Source organism: Pleurodeles waltl, chromosome 11 (genome assembly GCF_031143425.1).
Source record: "Pleurodeles waltl isolate 20211129_DDA chromosome 11, aPleWal1.hap1.20221129, whole genome shotgun sequence".
Taxonomy (NCBI): Eukaryota; Metazoa; Chordata; class Amphibia; order Caudata; family Salamandridae; genus Pleurodeles; species Pleurodeles waltl.
Window position 1 is genome coordinate 94,339,268 of NC_090450.1, and position 15,069 is coordinate 94,354,336.

The following is a 15,069-nucleotide window of genomic DNA, read 5'->3' on the forward strand; positions in this document are numbered from 1 at the left end:
GTGAACTGAAATGGGGTCAGGTGGATTGGATTGGGGTGGATTTGAGTGGGTGGATTAGATTGAACTGGGTTAGATGGATTGGAGTGGGGTGGATTAGACTGGACTGGAGTGGGTTGGATTGGGGTGGGTTGGAGTGGGGAGGAAAGGATTGGAGTGGGGGTCCACTGTATTGGAGTGAGGTGGATTGGACATGGAATGGGGTGGAGTGGGTTGGAGTAGGGTGGATTGGAGTGGGGTGGGCTGGATGGATGGTTTGGATTAGGGTGGGACTGAACTAGGATGGGGTGGGATGGATTGGACTGGGATAGCGTGTGGTGGATTGGAGTGAGTGGGATGGATTGAGGTGGGGTGGAGTATGGTGATTGGAGTGGGGTGGACTAAAATGGAGTGGTGTGGATTGGGGTGTTGGGGCTGCAGTGGGATGCACTGATTGGTGTGGGGTGGATTGGAGTTGGGTATTGCTGGAGCGGGGCGGATTGGACTGAGGTGAACTAGGATGGGGTGGATTTTATTGGGAAAATTTTAGTGGGGGTGACGGGAGTGGATTAGATTGGAGTGGGGTAGGCTGGATGGATTAGACCGGAGTGTGGTGTCTGAACTGGGATGGGGTGTGGTGGAATGTAGTAGAGTTGGGCGGATTGTAGACTGGGGTGGATTGGCGTGGATTGAAATGGGGTGGGAAGGATTGGTGTGAGATGGACTGGAGGGGATGTACTGGACTGGAGTAGGGTGTATTGGGTGGGTTGGATTGACATGGGGTGGATTGCACTGAGGTGAGGTGGATTGGATTGGCGTGGGATGAACTGGAGTGGGATGAACTGGAGTGGGGTGGACTGGAGTGGGGTGGATCAGATTGGAGGTGAATTGGATTGAGTGGGGTGGATTAGGGTGGGGTGGATTGTGTTGGGGTGGACTGGATTGATTGGGGTGGACGGACTGTACTGGGATGGTTTGGAGTGGGGTGGGGTGGATTGGAGAGGAGTTGATTGTGGTGGACTGGAGTGGAGTGGACTGAACTGGAGTGGGTTGAATTGAGGGAAATGATGTGGTGTAAAAACCAGAGCTGCCGACTTTGGAGCCGGGGAACCAGGTTTGGGTCTTGGCTTCAGCTCAACACCCTGTGATTTTGGGCAAATTACTTAATCTCCCCATGCCTAACAAAAAAATGTATGTGTCCTTGTGTAATGTAACTGGTGCTCCCGCAAAGCGCTCCAATAGCTTCGGGTCGAGTTTGCGCTATATAAAAATGCAAAAAAATTGGAGTGGGGTTGATTGGATGGTGTGGGGTGGATTGTATTGATGTGGGGCGGATTCATCTGAGAGGGGTGGAATGGACTGTGGTGAGGTAGATTAAGGTGGTTTGGAGTGGGGTGGATTGGCCTGGAGTAGGATGGATTAACGTGGACTGCTGTGGTGTGGATTAAAGTGGATTGTATTGGAGTGGATGAATAGGGGTTGTATAGGTGGATTGGAGTGAGGTGGATTGGGTGGCAGTGGACTTGATTGGAGTGGGTGGATTGGGTTTGAATGGAGTAGGTGGGTTGAACTGGAGTGGGTGGGTTGAACTGGAGTGGGGTGGGTTTAACTAGAGGAGGGTGGATTGGAGTGGGCTGGATTGGACTAGAGTGGGGTAGATTGGTCTAGAGTGGATTGGGTTGGTGTTGAGTGGACTAAATTGTAGTAAGGTGGATTGTAGTGGACGGGAGTAGAGTGAATTGGGATGAGTGGGGTGGACTGGACTGGGGCATGGTGGACTGGGTTGGGCTAAGGTGGATTGAAGTGGGGCAGAGTTTTTGGATTGGAGTAGGTTGTTTAGGATTGGAGTGGGCAGATTTTTTGGATTAAAGTGGGGTAGACTGGGGTGGGGCAGGCTGAAATGGACTGGAGTGTGGCAGATTATTTTGGACTGGAGTGGGGCAGATTGGAGTGGGGCTGACTAGAGTGGGGCAGGCTGTTTTGGTTTGGAGTGGGGCAGACTGTTTTGGATTAAAAGTAGGGCACATTGGGGTGAGGAAGGGTGAGGCAAATTGGTTTGGAGTGCAGTGGGGTAGAATGCAGTGGGGCAGATTGTTTTGGTTTGGAGTGGGGGTAGATTGTTTTGGTTGGATTGGAGTGGGGTAGATGGGAGTGAGGCATATTGTTTTGGATTGGAGTAGGGCAGATTAGAATGTGGCAGATTGTTTTGGAGTGTGCCGATTGTTTTGGACTGGAGTGGGGCGAACTGCAGAGGGGCAGATTAGATTAGTGTGGTCTGAGGGGAGTGGAGTGGGGTAAGGGGTTTGGAATGGGCTGGAGTGGATTGTATTGGGGCGAGTGTTTTGGACTGGTGTGGGGTGGACTGGGGTGGATTGGGATGTACTGCACGATTATGTGTTAACATGAGTGCAAATTAGAAAAGACAACTTGGCAAAATAAAAGAAAGTTAGCTATAAAAATAAAACTTTGCAATATTTTTTAATCCTGCTGGGCATACTTTTGCCAGTCACAAGCCTTCTGTTTGCAGGACACTAGAAGTTAAAAAAAAAAAATAATAATAAATAGCACCTCAATCACGTCGGGAGCAGCAGATGGGCACTGATTAAGTTGAATCAATCAGTGCTTGGTCCCTGCTCCATATACAGGAACGTAAACCGTGCCTGGCCTACAGTGACAAATTATGAGGCTGTAAAGAAGAGTGCCACGCAAGCCAACAAATTGCAAGCGACAGGCGGGATCCAAGCCCTTTACTGTGCACAACAGTCTCACAAGCAAGAGACATGCACTAGTGTATGCACTCACAGGCTCGACCCTAAAAATAAGAAGCCTCAAACACATCTTCCAACCAAAAACAGCTTTAAAGTGCCCTTGAAGCTTTAGTCATCTGCTTAGGCCAGGAACGTGCCCTTCTTGGTGGGTTTCTAAAATAAATCAGCTCTCTCCATTATGAGCAGTTCTACAAGCAACATTATAACCAACATTTAAAAAAATGAGTATCACTCCTGCCCTACCAATCCTCATTTGAATAACTTTGCAAGGCAGATACTCACTCAAAAAAGCTTCATCTCAATATCCTTAAACGTTTAAATAAGAAAGTCAAGGTCTCAGAAATCTACAGGATACACCTCGGAGTAAACAAGCATTGGCAAAGCCAATAGGTTTTGCCAATGCAAACTCTATTGGCTTTGTCATTGCCCGTGTCATAGCGCTTTTTTTCTTTTTTTTTACTTTAAGTTATATTGCACAACAGCTCAACTGCTCTGCAATATGTAAAAAAAAATATTGACAAAGTTAATAGAAATTCGCATAGGTGAAACCTATTGGTCAATGCTTTTTGACAACACCCATGAAGGAGCCAGAGTGTATTGTAATACGTGTGCGCATGCAGGCACAGTGCACATATTTTGGTGACACTCTTTTAGTAGAGGCCATTATTATTATGTGGCAGTGGAGGACCATATTATAGGGAAGATTGACGAAAGTATGCATCAGAAGAAAAATTGATTCATGCATTCTGTAGCAGTATTATCTCTCTAATATGTCCTTTAAATACATATTGCTGAAAATGTTGCTGTGCAAGATTGCGCAAGATAAATAAAAACAGAGCTCCATGTCACGGCCAGCGATGATTAACTACACCATGGCGCTCTGTTTTTATTTACTTTTATTAACAAAGCCAAAAAGCCAAAGTCAAACAGCTCTGTGCAATAACGTAAATATTTCCCAGGAAGAAACAAGAAAATATGCTGAGACGTTTCTGGCTGGGCGAGAGCTCTCCCTCCTGATGTCAGAGGAGGCAGGTGGTGGCCGGAGACAAATATTTGAGAAATGCTCGGAAGCTGATTCAAGCTGCAGTAGGATGGTTCAAGGGGAAAGGACTGCGGTATGAGTGTGCCTTCTCAATGTGTGTGGCACGGCACAGACTCCTGGGTGCTTCTCCCAGTGAGGTCCAGTCCGCAGTTTATATGGCACCTACCGCCACTGTTTAGATGCGAATAAGCCCTTATAGTTATATGGAAATAGGAGGCAGGTTGCAGAGAAGTTTTATTTTATTTGTAATTGTGCAGGGTGTTAGTTTAGCTTTATCAGCCCTGTGTAGGTTCTGATGAGCAGAACGTGTTCAGCTTGCACAGGATCACACGCATTGACAAATGCGGATTAAAACATAGACAACCCCCTGCTCAGGGGAGGTCTTCTTAAGAGCGCCTTCTATACTGAGGAGTTGAAGCCTACTTCGCTCCCCTGCCTCGATCTCATCACCCTCCCCATACGCTCTCCACTCTTCATCAGGGGGCCCTGGTGATACGAAGGTCAGCGGCCAGTAGAGATGCTTGAACAACCACTGTCACTGCAGTCTAGTGCTGTGGACAAAGCAAACTGTTAAACATGTTCTGCAAAACAATAACAAAGCCAAATGCACAAGATATTTGGCTTGGTTAATGTGTTGTTAAACTTGCTTAAACTAACTAAAATCAAAGCGCTGTGGCGCGGCACTATAGCGTTTTGTTTTTATGTGCAAGGTCTCAAAACAACAAAGAGGGGTTGAAGGTGTCAAGAAACAAGGGGGGGGCAATTAATGTGCACCAAGAGGAGGTAAAGAGAGCAAGTGGGGGGTTTAAATGCATGGACAAAGGGAGGAGTGCTGGTTGAAAATATCACAGGGCAGTGTTTGACATGACTTTGGGGGGTATTGATGCCACGGAGAACTGGAAAAGGGCAAGGGTGCAGGGGACGAAAAATAAACAAGCATGTGTTAAATATGTGCGAGCAGGGAAACTTTACAAAATGCGCGTGTAAATAATGAAAGTGCAAGAAGTTAGGTAAAGGCGCAATTAAACAATAAAAGTGAAGGTATCAGTGTGTGCTACCAGGAAAATAATTCTTCTTTCCAATACATCAGCGAAAGCACGATTTCAATGCGTGCAGCCAGGGAAAGTAAACTTAAACAAAATGTGCAATGAAATAAGGAAGACATACAGACATTGGTTAAAAGAGGTGGGATCCCAGCCTTAACCGAATGAAAGATGTTCCAGTCATAACAGCGGATGAAAATGAGTTATTGGGTCTCAGGATACTGATAAGAAATGCCCACCTAAAAAGACGCTATAACCAATAGAAAAGAAGGAAATGTAAAGTGACAAGCACACAGACAAATAAGAATTGAAGGCGGGATGTAATTTCCTTCTAAGATATATTTAATAGAATAAATTTCACAAGCACTCCTTTTTAACACATTGCGTGTGTAAAAAAAAAAAAAATGAACAATCATTTCCTGGATCTTCTTAGAACATGCCTCCAAAATCTAGAATGCAATCCAGTACATATCTGCATATTTTCTAAACAATACCGAAAATCCTCATTAAAAGCAAATACCTATTGCAGTCTCTTATTTATGAGGACAAAAAGGATCTATCAGTAAGATGACTATGCAATCCTAGAAATTCACACTTTTTAGGGGAAATTGTACAATGACTTGAACCACGTCACAAAGGAGCTATTTATTTTGCAAGGTGCCGATATAAGGCAAGAGTTAAGGTAGTCAACACATTATAAATTACACAGAATTATAAAACCCGAAATGTGCAAATGAAGATGGAAATGAGTAAATGAAATTAAACTGTGAACAGAAAAGAAATTATGTGAGGTAAACTGCACTATTAATCAAAATGCATGTTGTATATACACTAACGTCAACGTGAGCTACTTTTGTTCATGGTATGCACAGTGCTCTGATACAATTGTTGGTTAAGTCCACACTGTATGAAACAAACACATGAAAACATAAATATGCATATGTGGTTGGTCAGCAAAGAAACAGAATCAAGAAGAGTAGTCAATTGGGGGGACAAAAAGCAGACTCAGGGCGGGATTCCAAATCATGCAAAATTTGAACTGGCATCTAGCGAAATACTCCCATTACAAGATTGTAATGTTAGGGAGCTGCTTCTTCCATACCAATTTAAGCATGTTTCCATTTAGTATTTCTCCCCGAGTTTTCGCCCACTTTCAGCAGCTGAAGCCTCTGGGTGAAACACCCCATCTTTTTCTGACAACACCGGTAAATGCAGATACCGCCCCCCATCGTGATTACTGTGTGCACTCCAAATAATGCCCAAAGTATATGCCACAACTACTGCGCCTGTAAGTGAAAATGGGAGTGTTCAGGGGGGTTAGATATTTTTTGCTACAGCTTAGTGCGTACACTGGAGCGTAAGCTTCTGTTTAATTTCGAGGCCTTGTGAACCTTTCATACGATTCTTTTGCAGCGTAACCAATATGTAAAATATATGAACAGCAATTTTTATTCCTATCAAGTATCGTTATCCGCAATCAAAAACACTTCACAGCATAATACAAGAAAACAATTTCTAGTGTAAAATAAAAATATTGGCTAAAAAGAAGTCTGTATAAGGTGTAGGTCGCTTGCCTTCATAAACAAAATGGACCAAGAGCTTTCAAACATGTCTTTGGTATATGTTCTTACCTGGCATGGATCTTTAGGTTACTTGATGTTGCAAACTGCAAATGGCACGCGTCACACTTGTATGGTTTTTCCTCACCGTGATGCATCCGACTATGGAAAACAAGCTGGCATTTTTGGGCAAAGCCTTTATCACACAAGTCACACTGGTAGGGTTTCTCACCTAAGAAAAACAGAAGAGCACATAACCTTGTGCTTTGTCTGAAATAACTATATACAGTGAAGTAAACATGTTCGTCCCAAAGGACATCCTACCGCTTTTTACTTCAGACGAACGAGTTACTTACCTTCGGTAACGACTTTTCTGGTGGATACATTAGCTACCTGTGGATTCCTCACCTAATGAATACTCCCATGGCGCCAGCATTCGACGGAAATCTTCTTACTAGTCTCTGCACGTCGACGAGGACGTCACTGTTGCCCACGCGACGCCGTCTGACGTCATACAGGCAATAAGAGGTCCTCGCCGACGTGCCGATGACAGTACCAACATTTTTTACGTGCATGAGAATAATAATAACCCAATGCAATGAAAGAGCAAATCAACATCTCTTAATATTGTAAATCACACAACATTGCAATAAAATAGCTGTAGATTTAATATAACCTTCTCTTTTTTTTTTTCAAACAAATAAATATAATTATACATACGAATCATGTATATACACAATATATATAGATTTATATATATACACATATATACAAATATCATATATGCAAAATGTATTGCAACTTTGAAGACCAAAAGGAGCACACTCAAGGATTGCTTGGAGAGACCAAAAAGGCAACGGGGAGGCGGGTGGGACCGTGAGGAATCCACAGGTAGCTAATGTATCCACCAGAAAAGTCGTTACCGAAGGTAAGTAACTCGTTCTTCTGATGGATACAACTACCTGTGGATTCCTCACCTAATGAATAGAGTCCCAAAGCAGTACCACGCCCGGCGGTGGGTGCCTAAATGGTCAAACCAAGAAATCCTGCAGCACTGACCGTGCAAAATGACCGTCCCTTCTAACCTCAGAGTCCAAACAGTAATGTTTCACAAAAGTGTGAAGGGACGACCAAGTTGCGGCCTTGCAGATGTCAACCACAGGAACACCCCTGGCCAAAGCCGAAGAGGCCGACTTAGCTCTGGTGGAATGAGCTCTAATGCCATCAGGAGGATCCTTCTTTGCCAAAGAGTAACAGATTTTAATGCAAAGAACAACCCACCTGGAGAGTGTTCTCTTGTGGACTGCCTTTCCTCTCCTCTTGCCCACGTATCCAATAAACAGCTGATCCTCCAGCCTGAAATCCCTTGTTCTATCAATAAAGAAGCTCAACGCCCTCTTTGGGTCCAGACGGTGCAGTCTTTCTTCCTCTTTGGAAGGATGAGGCGGAGGATAGAACGTGGACAAAGTAATTGTCTGAGCCAAATGGAAGGGTGAAACAACCTTCGGAAGGAAAGCAGCCTTGGTCCTCAACACCACCTTATCCCCATAAAACGTTATATAAGGGGGTTTAACCGATAAGGCCTGCAACTCACTCACTCTCCTTGCAGATGTTATAGCTACCAGGAAGACTGTCTTAAGCACTAAATATCTTAAGGGGCAAGAATGCATAGGCTCAAAAGGGGACCCCATAAGAAAAGTCAAGACCATGGACAAATCCCATTGAGGCATAACGAATGGTTTTGGAGGATATTGATTCAGAAGACCTTTCAAGAACCTGAGAACAATAGGGGATTTAAATAACGACGGTTGGTCTGGAAGACAAATGAAGGCTGACAAGGCCGACAGATAACCCTTAATGGTAGCCACTGCACAACCTTTCTGCGCTAGAGACAGTGCAAAAGACAAAACATGTGACAGATGAGCATGTAATGGATCAATCTGCCTCTCTCCACACCACATCACAAATTTAGACCACCTATTAGCGTAGATAGATTTAGTGGAGTGTCGCCTGGCCGCTAAGATAACATCCACTACATCAGGCGGGAGATAGAAGGAACTCAGGTTGCCCCGTTCAATCTCCAAGCATGTAGGTGCAGACTCTGGAGGTTGGGGTGTAGAACCTGCCCCTGCGACTGCGAGAGGAGGTCTGCCCTGAGAGGGAGACGGAGCGGAGGGCACAGTGAGAGTTGGAGAAGGTCGGAGTACCATACCCTCCTTGGCCAATCCGGAGCTATTAAGATGACTTGGGCCCGGTCTTGGCGAATTTTCCTCAATACTCGAGGAATCAAGGGTATGGGGGGAAACGCATAAAGCAACTGGTCGCACCAGGTTATCTGAAACGCGTCCCCCAACGCTCCCTGCATCGGATACTGGAGGCTGCAGAATAACGGGCAATGCGCGTTCTCTCGAGTGGCAAACAGATCTATCCGAGGAAACCCCCACATCTGGAAGATTAAACAGACTTGTTCTGGATGGAGACGCCACTCGTGGTCTGCCGAGAATTGGCGACTGAGACTGTCCGCACGTACATTCAAGACCCCGGCCAGATGATTTGCCACCAAGCAAATCTGATGGTCCTTTGCCCAGGACCATAGCCGAAGAGCTTCTCTGCAGAGAAGGTACGACCCCACTCCTCCCTGCTTGTTTATGTACCACATCGTGGTAGTATTGTCCGTTAGGACCTGTACCGACTGACCACGAAGGGAAGGGAGGAAGGCCTTGAGAGCCAGACGTACAGCCCGTAACTCTAACAGATTGATGTGAAACATCTGTTCCTCTGGAGACCAAAGACCTTTGATCTCCAGATCCCCCAGATGAGCTCCCCACCCTAGAGTGGAAGCATCCGTTATGACTGTGGCCACTGGTGGCGACTGCGCGAACGGCTTCCCCTGTGAAAGATTGTTGCCCGCAATCCACCACTTCAATTCCACAGCAGCATCTCTGGAGATCTTGACAGTGCCTTCTAAATCTCCCTTGTGTTGAGACCACTGCCTTCGGAGGCACCACTGAAGAGCCCTCATGTGCCAGCGAGCATGCGTGACCAACAGAATGCAGGAGGCGAACAGACCGAGCAGACGAAGGACCTTGAGGACTGGAACTACCGCTCCATTTCGAAACATTGGAACCAATTCCTGAATATCTTGAATCCGCTGAGGCGGAGGAAAGGCTCGACTCAATGTTGTATCCAGTACTGCCCCTATGAACAGGAGGCGCTGAGAGGGCTCCAGGTGAGATTTGGGCACGTTCACCGAAAAGCCCAGGTCGAACAACAACTGGGTTGTTGACTGCAGATGATGCGACACAAGCTCCGGGGACTTGGCTTTGATCAACCAGTCGTCCAAGTAAGGGAATACTGCTATCCCCTTCCTTCTGAGCTCCGCCGCAACCACTGACATCACCTTTGTGAAGACTCGAGGTGCTGAAGTAAGACCAAACGGGAGGATCGCAAACTGATAGTGCTGCGACCCTACCACAAACCGGAGATACTTCCTGTGCGACTTGAGTATCGGGATATGAAAGTAAGCATCCTGCAAGTCGACAGACACCATCCAGTCTTCCTTGTTCAACGCCAAAAGCACCTGTGCTAGGGTCAGCATCTTGAACTTTTCCTGTTTGAGGAACCAATTCAAGATCCTCAGATCCAGGATTGGTCTCAACTGACCATCCTTTTTGGGAATCAGGAAGTATCTTGAGTAACAACCTCGACCCTTTTCCTGCTCTGGGACCAACTCTACCGCGCCCTTTGAAAGGAGGACTTGAACCTCATGTTCTAGCAACAGGAGGTGTTCTTCTGAACAATAAGATGGGCGGGGCGGGATGAGGGGCGGGAACTCCCGAAAGGGAAGGGTGTAGCCTTTTCCCACAATGCCGAGAACCCAAGTGTCCGTTGTGATAGACTTCCACTTGTGGAGAAAGTGCTGTAATCTTCCCCCTACAGGAGAGGAGTGAGTGGGAAACGGTGGAAGCCTAAGGCTGCTTCCCCTGCTGCACCCCTCCAGAGGACGAGGAAGAGGCAGAGTGCTGTTGAGAGGCTCCTCTGGTACGGACCCCCCCCCCTCCCCCTCCCTCCCCCTCCCTCTAAATGACCTATAGGGGAGGGAAGAGGCGGGTTGCTGGAACCTCCCCCGAAAGGAAGAGGAATAAGAGCCACGCCCAAATCCCCGAAACCTCCTGAACATTCTAGAAGAGGCAGAGGAAGAAGGAGCTTGCAGCCCTAACGATTTGGCTGTGGCCCTGCTCTCCTTAAATCGTTCCAAGGCCGAATCCGCCTTGGCTCCGAACAGTCTGTCCCCATCAAACGGAAGGTCCAGCAGGGTCGACTGTACATCCGCAGAGAACCCTGAGTTCCGGAGCCAGGCCTGTCTTCTTGCCACCACAGCCGTGCCCATCGCCCTGGCCACCGAGTCGGTCGTGTCCAGCCCAGACTGGATAATCTGGGTCGCGGCAGCCTGGGCGTCCGAGACCACATCCAAGAGACCCTGGGGAAGCTCCGTAAATGAGGACGAAATATCATCCATCAGAGCATGGATATACCTCCCCAGAATGCACGTTGCGTTGGTGGCTTTCAACGCCAAACTGCATGATGAAAATATTTTCTTGGACTGCGTATCCAGTTTCTTGGAGTCTCTGTCTCCAGGCACTGTCGGGAAGGAACCAGGCGCTGACTTTGAGGAACAGGAGGCTTGCACCACCAAGCTCTCCGGCGTAGGGTGTCTAGAAAGAAAGCCAGGGTCAGATGGTGCAGCTCGATACCTCCTGGCCACAGCCCTATGAACGGCCGAGGAAGACACCGGCTTCTTCCACACCTCCAACACTGGATCCAGCAAAGCCTCATTAAATGGCAAGAGAGGCTCAGCTGCCGCAGAGGCTGGATGCAACACCTCTGTCAGCAAATTCTGCTTCGCCTCTGCCACCGGCAAAGGCAGGTCCAAAAAACTCGCTGCCTTCCTCACCACAGCATGAAAGGAGGCAGCCTCCTCCGTATATTCCCCTGGAGATGAAAGGTCCCACTCAGGGGAAGTGTCCAGCCCACTGGCTGTATCCAGCCCATGCAGTCCGTCTCCAGAGTCCTCAATCTCTCCCTCCTCCAGGACTCGCTGGTACTCTTGCTCTTCTAAAAGACGAAGAGCACGCCTCCTCGAATGAAGTCTCTCCTCGATACGCGGAGTCGACATGGCCTCCGCCGACGTCGAAGAACGGCGCCGATCTCCAGAAGCATCTGACGCCACGTCCGGCGCCACAGTCAGCTTCGGCGCCGAGGCAGGAGCCGGAGGACGAGGTCTTGGAGCCGATGGACCAACCGGAGTCACAGGGCAAAATCCTGACTTCGACGGAAGGGCAACCTCCGGGGCCGAAACATCCGAAGCCACCGGAGCGGCCACCGACGCCGGTACCGGCGCCGAGCCCACATTCCCGAAAGGGAGAAAGGGCATAAAGGGTGCCGGCCGAAGAGGCGCAGGATCACCCAAGGAAAAGGCCAAGGGCCCCGAAGGACCAGCCGGAACAACTCCTGGAGCCATCTGCTGAAAGATGGTATACATCGCATTAAGAAACGCGGTACTATCGGCTCCAGGAGTGGGAAAAGCCGGGTACTGGGGTGCCTGGATCGAAGGCGACCCCGACGCCGGCCTCGACGTCTGCGACGCCGGAGAAAACACAAGAGGCTGTACCACCTCAATCACCGACGCCTGACCAGGCGAAGTCGGCGACGCCGGAGAGGGCAACGGCGTCGAAGGATGCGGCGTGACCGTGGGGCTGACCTCCCAAGTCTTCCGACGCCGAGCCGAAGGTGACCTCGAACGAGACTCCTTGCTGGAATGACGTCGTGAGTCTCTACGGCGCCGGGAGTCTCGATGACGCCGATGAGACCTTGGCGAAGAAGACTTCTTATGATGTTTCTCCTTCTTCTTCGACTTTGCCATGAATAACTTGGCTTCACGCTCTTTGAGGGCCTTCGGATTCATGTGTTGACATGAATCGCAAGTCGAGACGTCGTGGTCGGAACTCAAACACCATAGACAGTCGGAGTGGGGATCCGTAACTGACATCTTGCCCCCACACTCTCGACAGGGCTTGAAACCCGACTTCCTCTGAGACATTATTACCGCAGAGAAGACTACGCAGCAGACAATACACTGTAACCAGTAAGGTAACAGTAGCTCCCTCGAAGATAACCGTTTCGAATGCACGGAAAAAAGGGAACTGTCATCGGCACGTCGGCGAGGACCTCTTATTGCCTGTATGACGTCAGACGGCGTCGCGTGGGCAACAGTGACGTCCTCGTCGACGTGCAGAGACTAGTAAGAAGATTTCCGTCGAATGCTGGCGCCATGGGAGTATTCATTAGGTGAGGAATCCACAGGTAGTTGTATCCATCAGAAATTAATTATTTCACACAGCTCTGGCAAAATCGTAATCAGGAAAACATACTTTCAGAGTTATAATTACATATAGGCCCTCATTATGACCCTGGCCGTCTTAAGACCGCCAGCACTGCCACTTTTCCACCACAGGACAGGTGTGGCAGTGCTGGCGGTCCTAATCCACCAGGGCAGCACTGCTCCGGGGATTACGACTCCCTTCTCTGCCTGTGGTTTCATGGTGGTAACATCAACATGAAGCGGCTGGCGGAGACAGGGTGCAGGGGACTCTCTGCGCTGCCACTGCACTTGGCATGGGCAGTGCAGCGGCCCCCTTGACCAGCCCAATTGCAAAGTTCACTGCCTACTGTGCAGACATTGAGCTTTGCGACGGGTGCTGGTGTACCTTACGCACTACAGCATTGCCGACAATGCTGTAGGCAGTTTCCCACTGGGCAAGAGGGAAACTTGTAATAGGGCAGGCAGGGAGATGGCCGCATTGATGCCAACCAACTGGTTGGGACTTCGGCAGACGGGTTTTTCCATCCGCCAAAGTCTTAATGACCCCCATAATGTTTACCAGTATCCAAATGTGAGGATTTAAAAAAAAAAAAAATTGTGTTTGTGGGATGTTATCGGCAAGGTCTATAAACATCACAGTTTCTTAGATTCCTGTGTTTTTTCTAGTTTTCAAAATTCCTTGTAGTTAGCAGGATTCCCTGGGTGCCAGCTGACAACTGTTCTAAAATCTTTAGGCATGTTGCTAATTATATTTCTCTAAAATAAAATCTCCAAAAGACATACCCAAGTTATGGCAGCACACCCCCTCAATGCAGTGGGCTCATCTACAAAAGCTGAAAAGCCGGAGGATATGCTTGACAGAACCCTTCATTGTGATTTTATAAGACTTTAACAGTTGAAATGGCATTATTATGGAAATAAAGAGGTACCCCTTGGTTTATGGCTTTCAAAATGGCTGAAATTGTGTGTTTCCTTGGATGCTGTGCATCCCGGGGCCACAACTGTTGCTTCCCAAATGCACTTGACATGGTTTCAGTATTGGTCTGTTGCTCTTCAGTACAATAAGCGCATTGTGGTATCTTCCCCACCTTTATTGGATTTTCCTCTCTTTTCTTTATGGTTAGTAGTTCTGTACTGGTTGCATTCCGTGTAGAATGTTTTGTTTTGAAATAGACTGGGAGAAGGAATGGCTGAGCCACCTTACATAGATGATTTTCCTGTGCCTGGAGTTTACAGTACATCAAGAATAAATGTTATCTCTTTTCTGCAAGAGCTTCTGGATTCACTTTACATGTAGTTACGTACTTTTCTAATAATTAAAATTTTTACACTGGCAATGACATGGGCAAGCCCTGCGTGTCAAGGGAAACTTCAACACAGCCTTCAATGATGAAGTCATCGGACTGAGGTATCAGCCTTTTGTTACCATTTATTTTACCAACATTCACTCTGCCTATAACTGTTTATATTTTGCTCGGAGCCTGAATTTTACCTTTCTCAACCTTTAGCTCGTTTCTATCACACTGATTTATTTTCAGCTGTGACTCCACAGAATCTTATTTTTACTGTGGTTCCTGTACTTTGTCTAAAGCATTTGGATTGGATAACTGTGTGCACCATGGACTTTGACCTCAAACTGTCAAGTTACTCTGAAGCTATAATTGTGTCTTCTTTTCACAGTCTACATTCAAATATTGTACACCACTGCATCCTAAACCTTTACGAGGGGAAGATTATATATGTTGTTTTTCCCGGCAAACTACACTCTCCTCTAAAGTTCTATTGAGGCGATCTGCATTTTCCACAGTCTTTGAACAGAAAGATTTATTTGTCCTTTTTTTCCAATTCACTCTCTAGTGCTTAATTCTGCTCTCGTGACCTCCTTCAACTAAGACTTCTGCATCATCAAACTTCCACCCACCTGCTTAGCCAGGGCTGTGTACTGACATATTTAAGGAGTGTCCATCGCAACATTGATACATTCTTTCTGAGGATTTCCTTCACAGCAATTGCAAAATCATGGCTCTGCCCTCGGACTCAAGATTTTTGTCAGGCTCTCCCTTTCTGCTCCCAGCATAAAATCACAGACACAGAAAGAGGACTCATATTTATTTTTACTAACCATAGTTCTTCCACAGGTGGATACTCAGGTACAGGTTTAGAGTACCAGTATTTAGAATTTAGTTTGGATATTTATTTATTTTTTCTTAATATATTGTGTATTTTTGCACCTGGTTACAATGTATACATCAATATATTTTAATGTTTTCTCTAGGTATACAATTCGTATTCTTTTCTT

General features: G+C 47.1%; 1 protein-coding gene across 6 annotated transcripts in view; it reads right to left on the reverse strand.

Moving 5' to 3' along the window:
• MYNN (myoneurin) overlaps positions 1-15,069 on the reverse strand; it is a 237,253-nt gene that overhangs the window by 89,511 nt on the left and 132,673 nt on the right. For all 6 annotated transcript variants that reach the window (XM_069213201.1, XM_069213202.1, XM_069213199.1 and 3 more), the window contains exon 4: positions 6,461-6,620. In XM_069213201.1, coding sequence (XP_069069302.1) covers positions 6,461-6,620 — 160 coding nt within the window. The remainder of the gene's footprint in view (positions 1-6,460; positions 6,621-15,069) is intronic.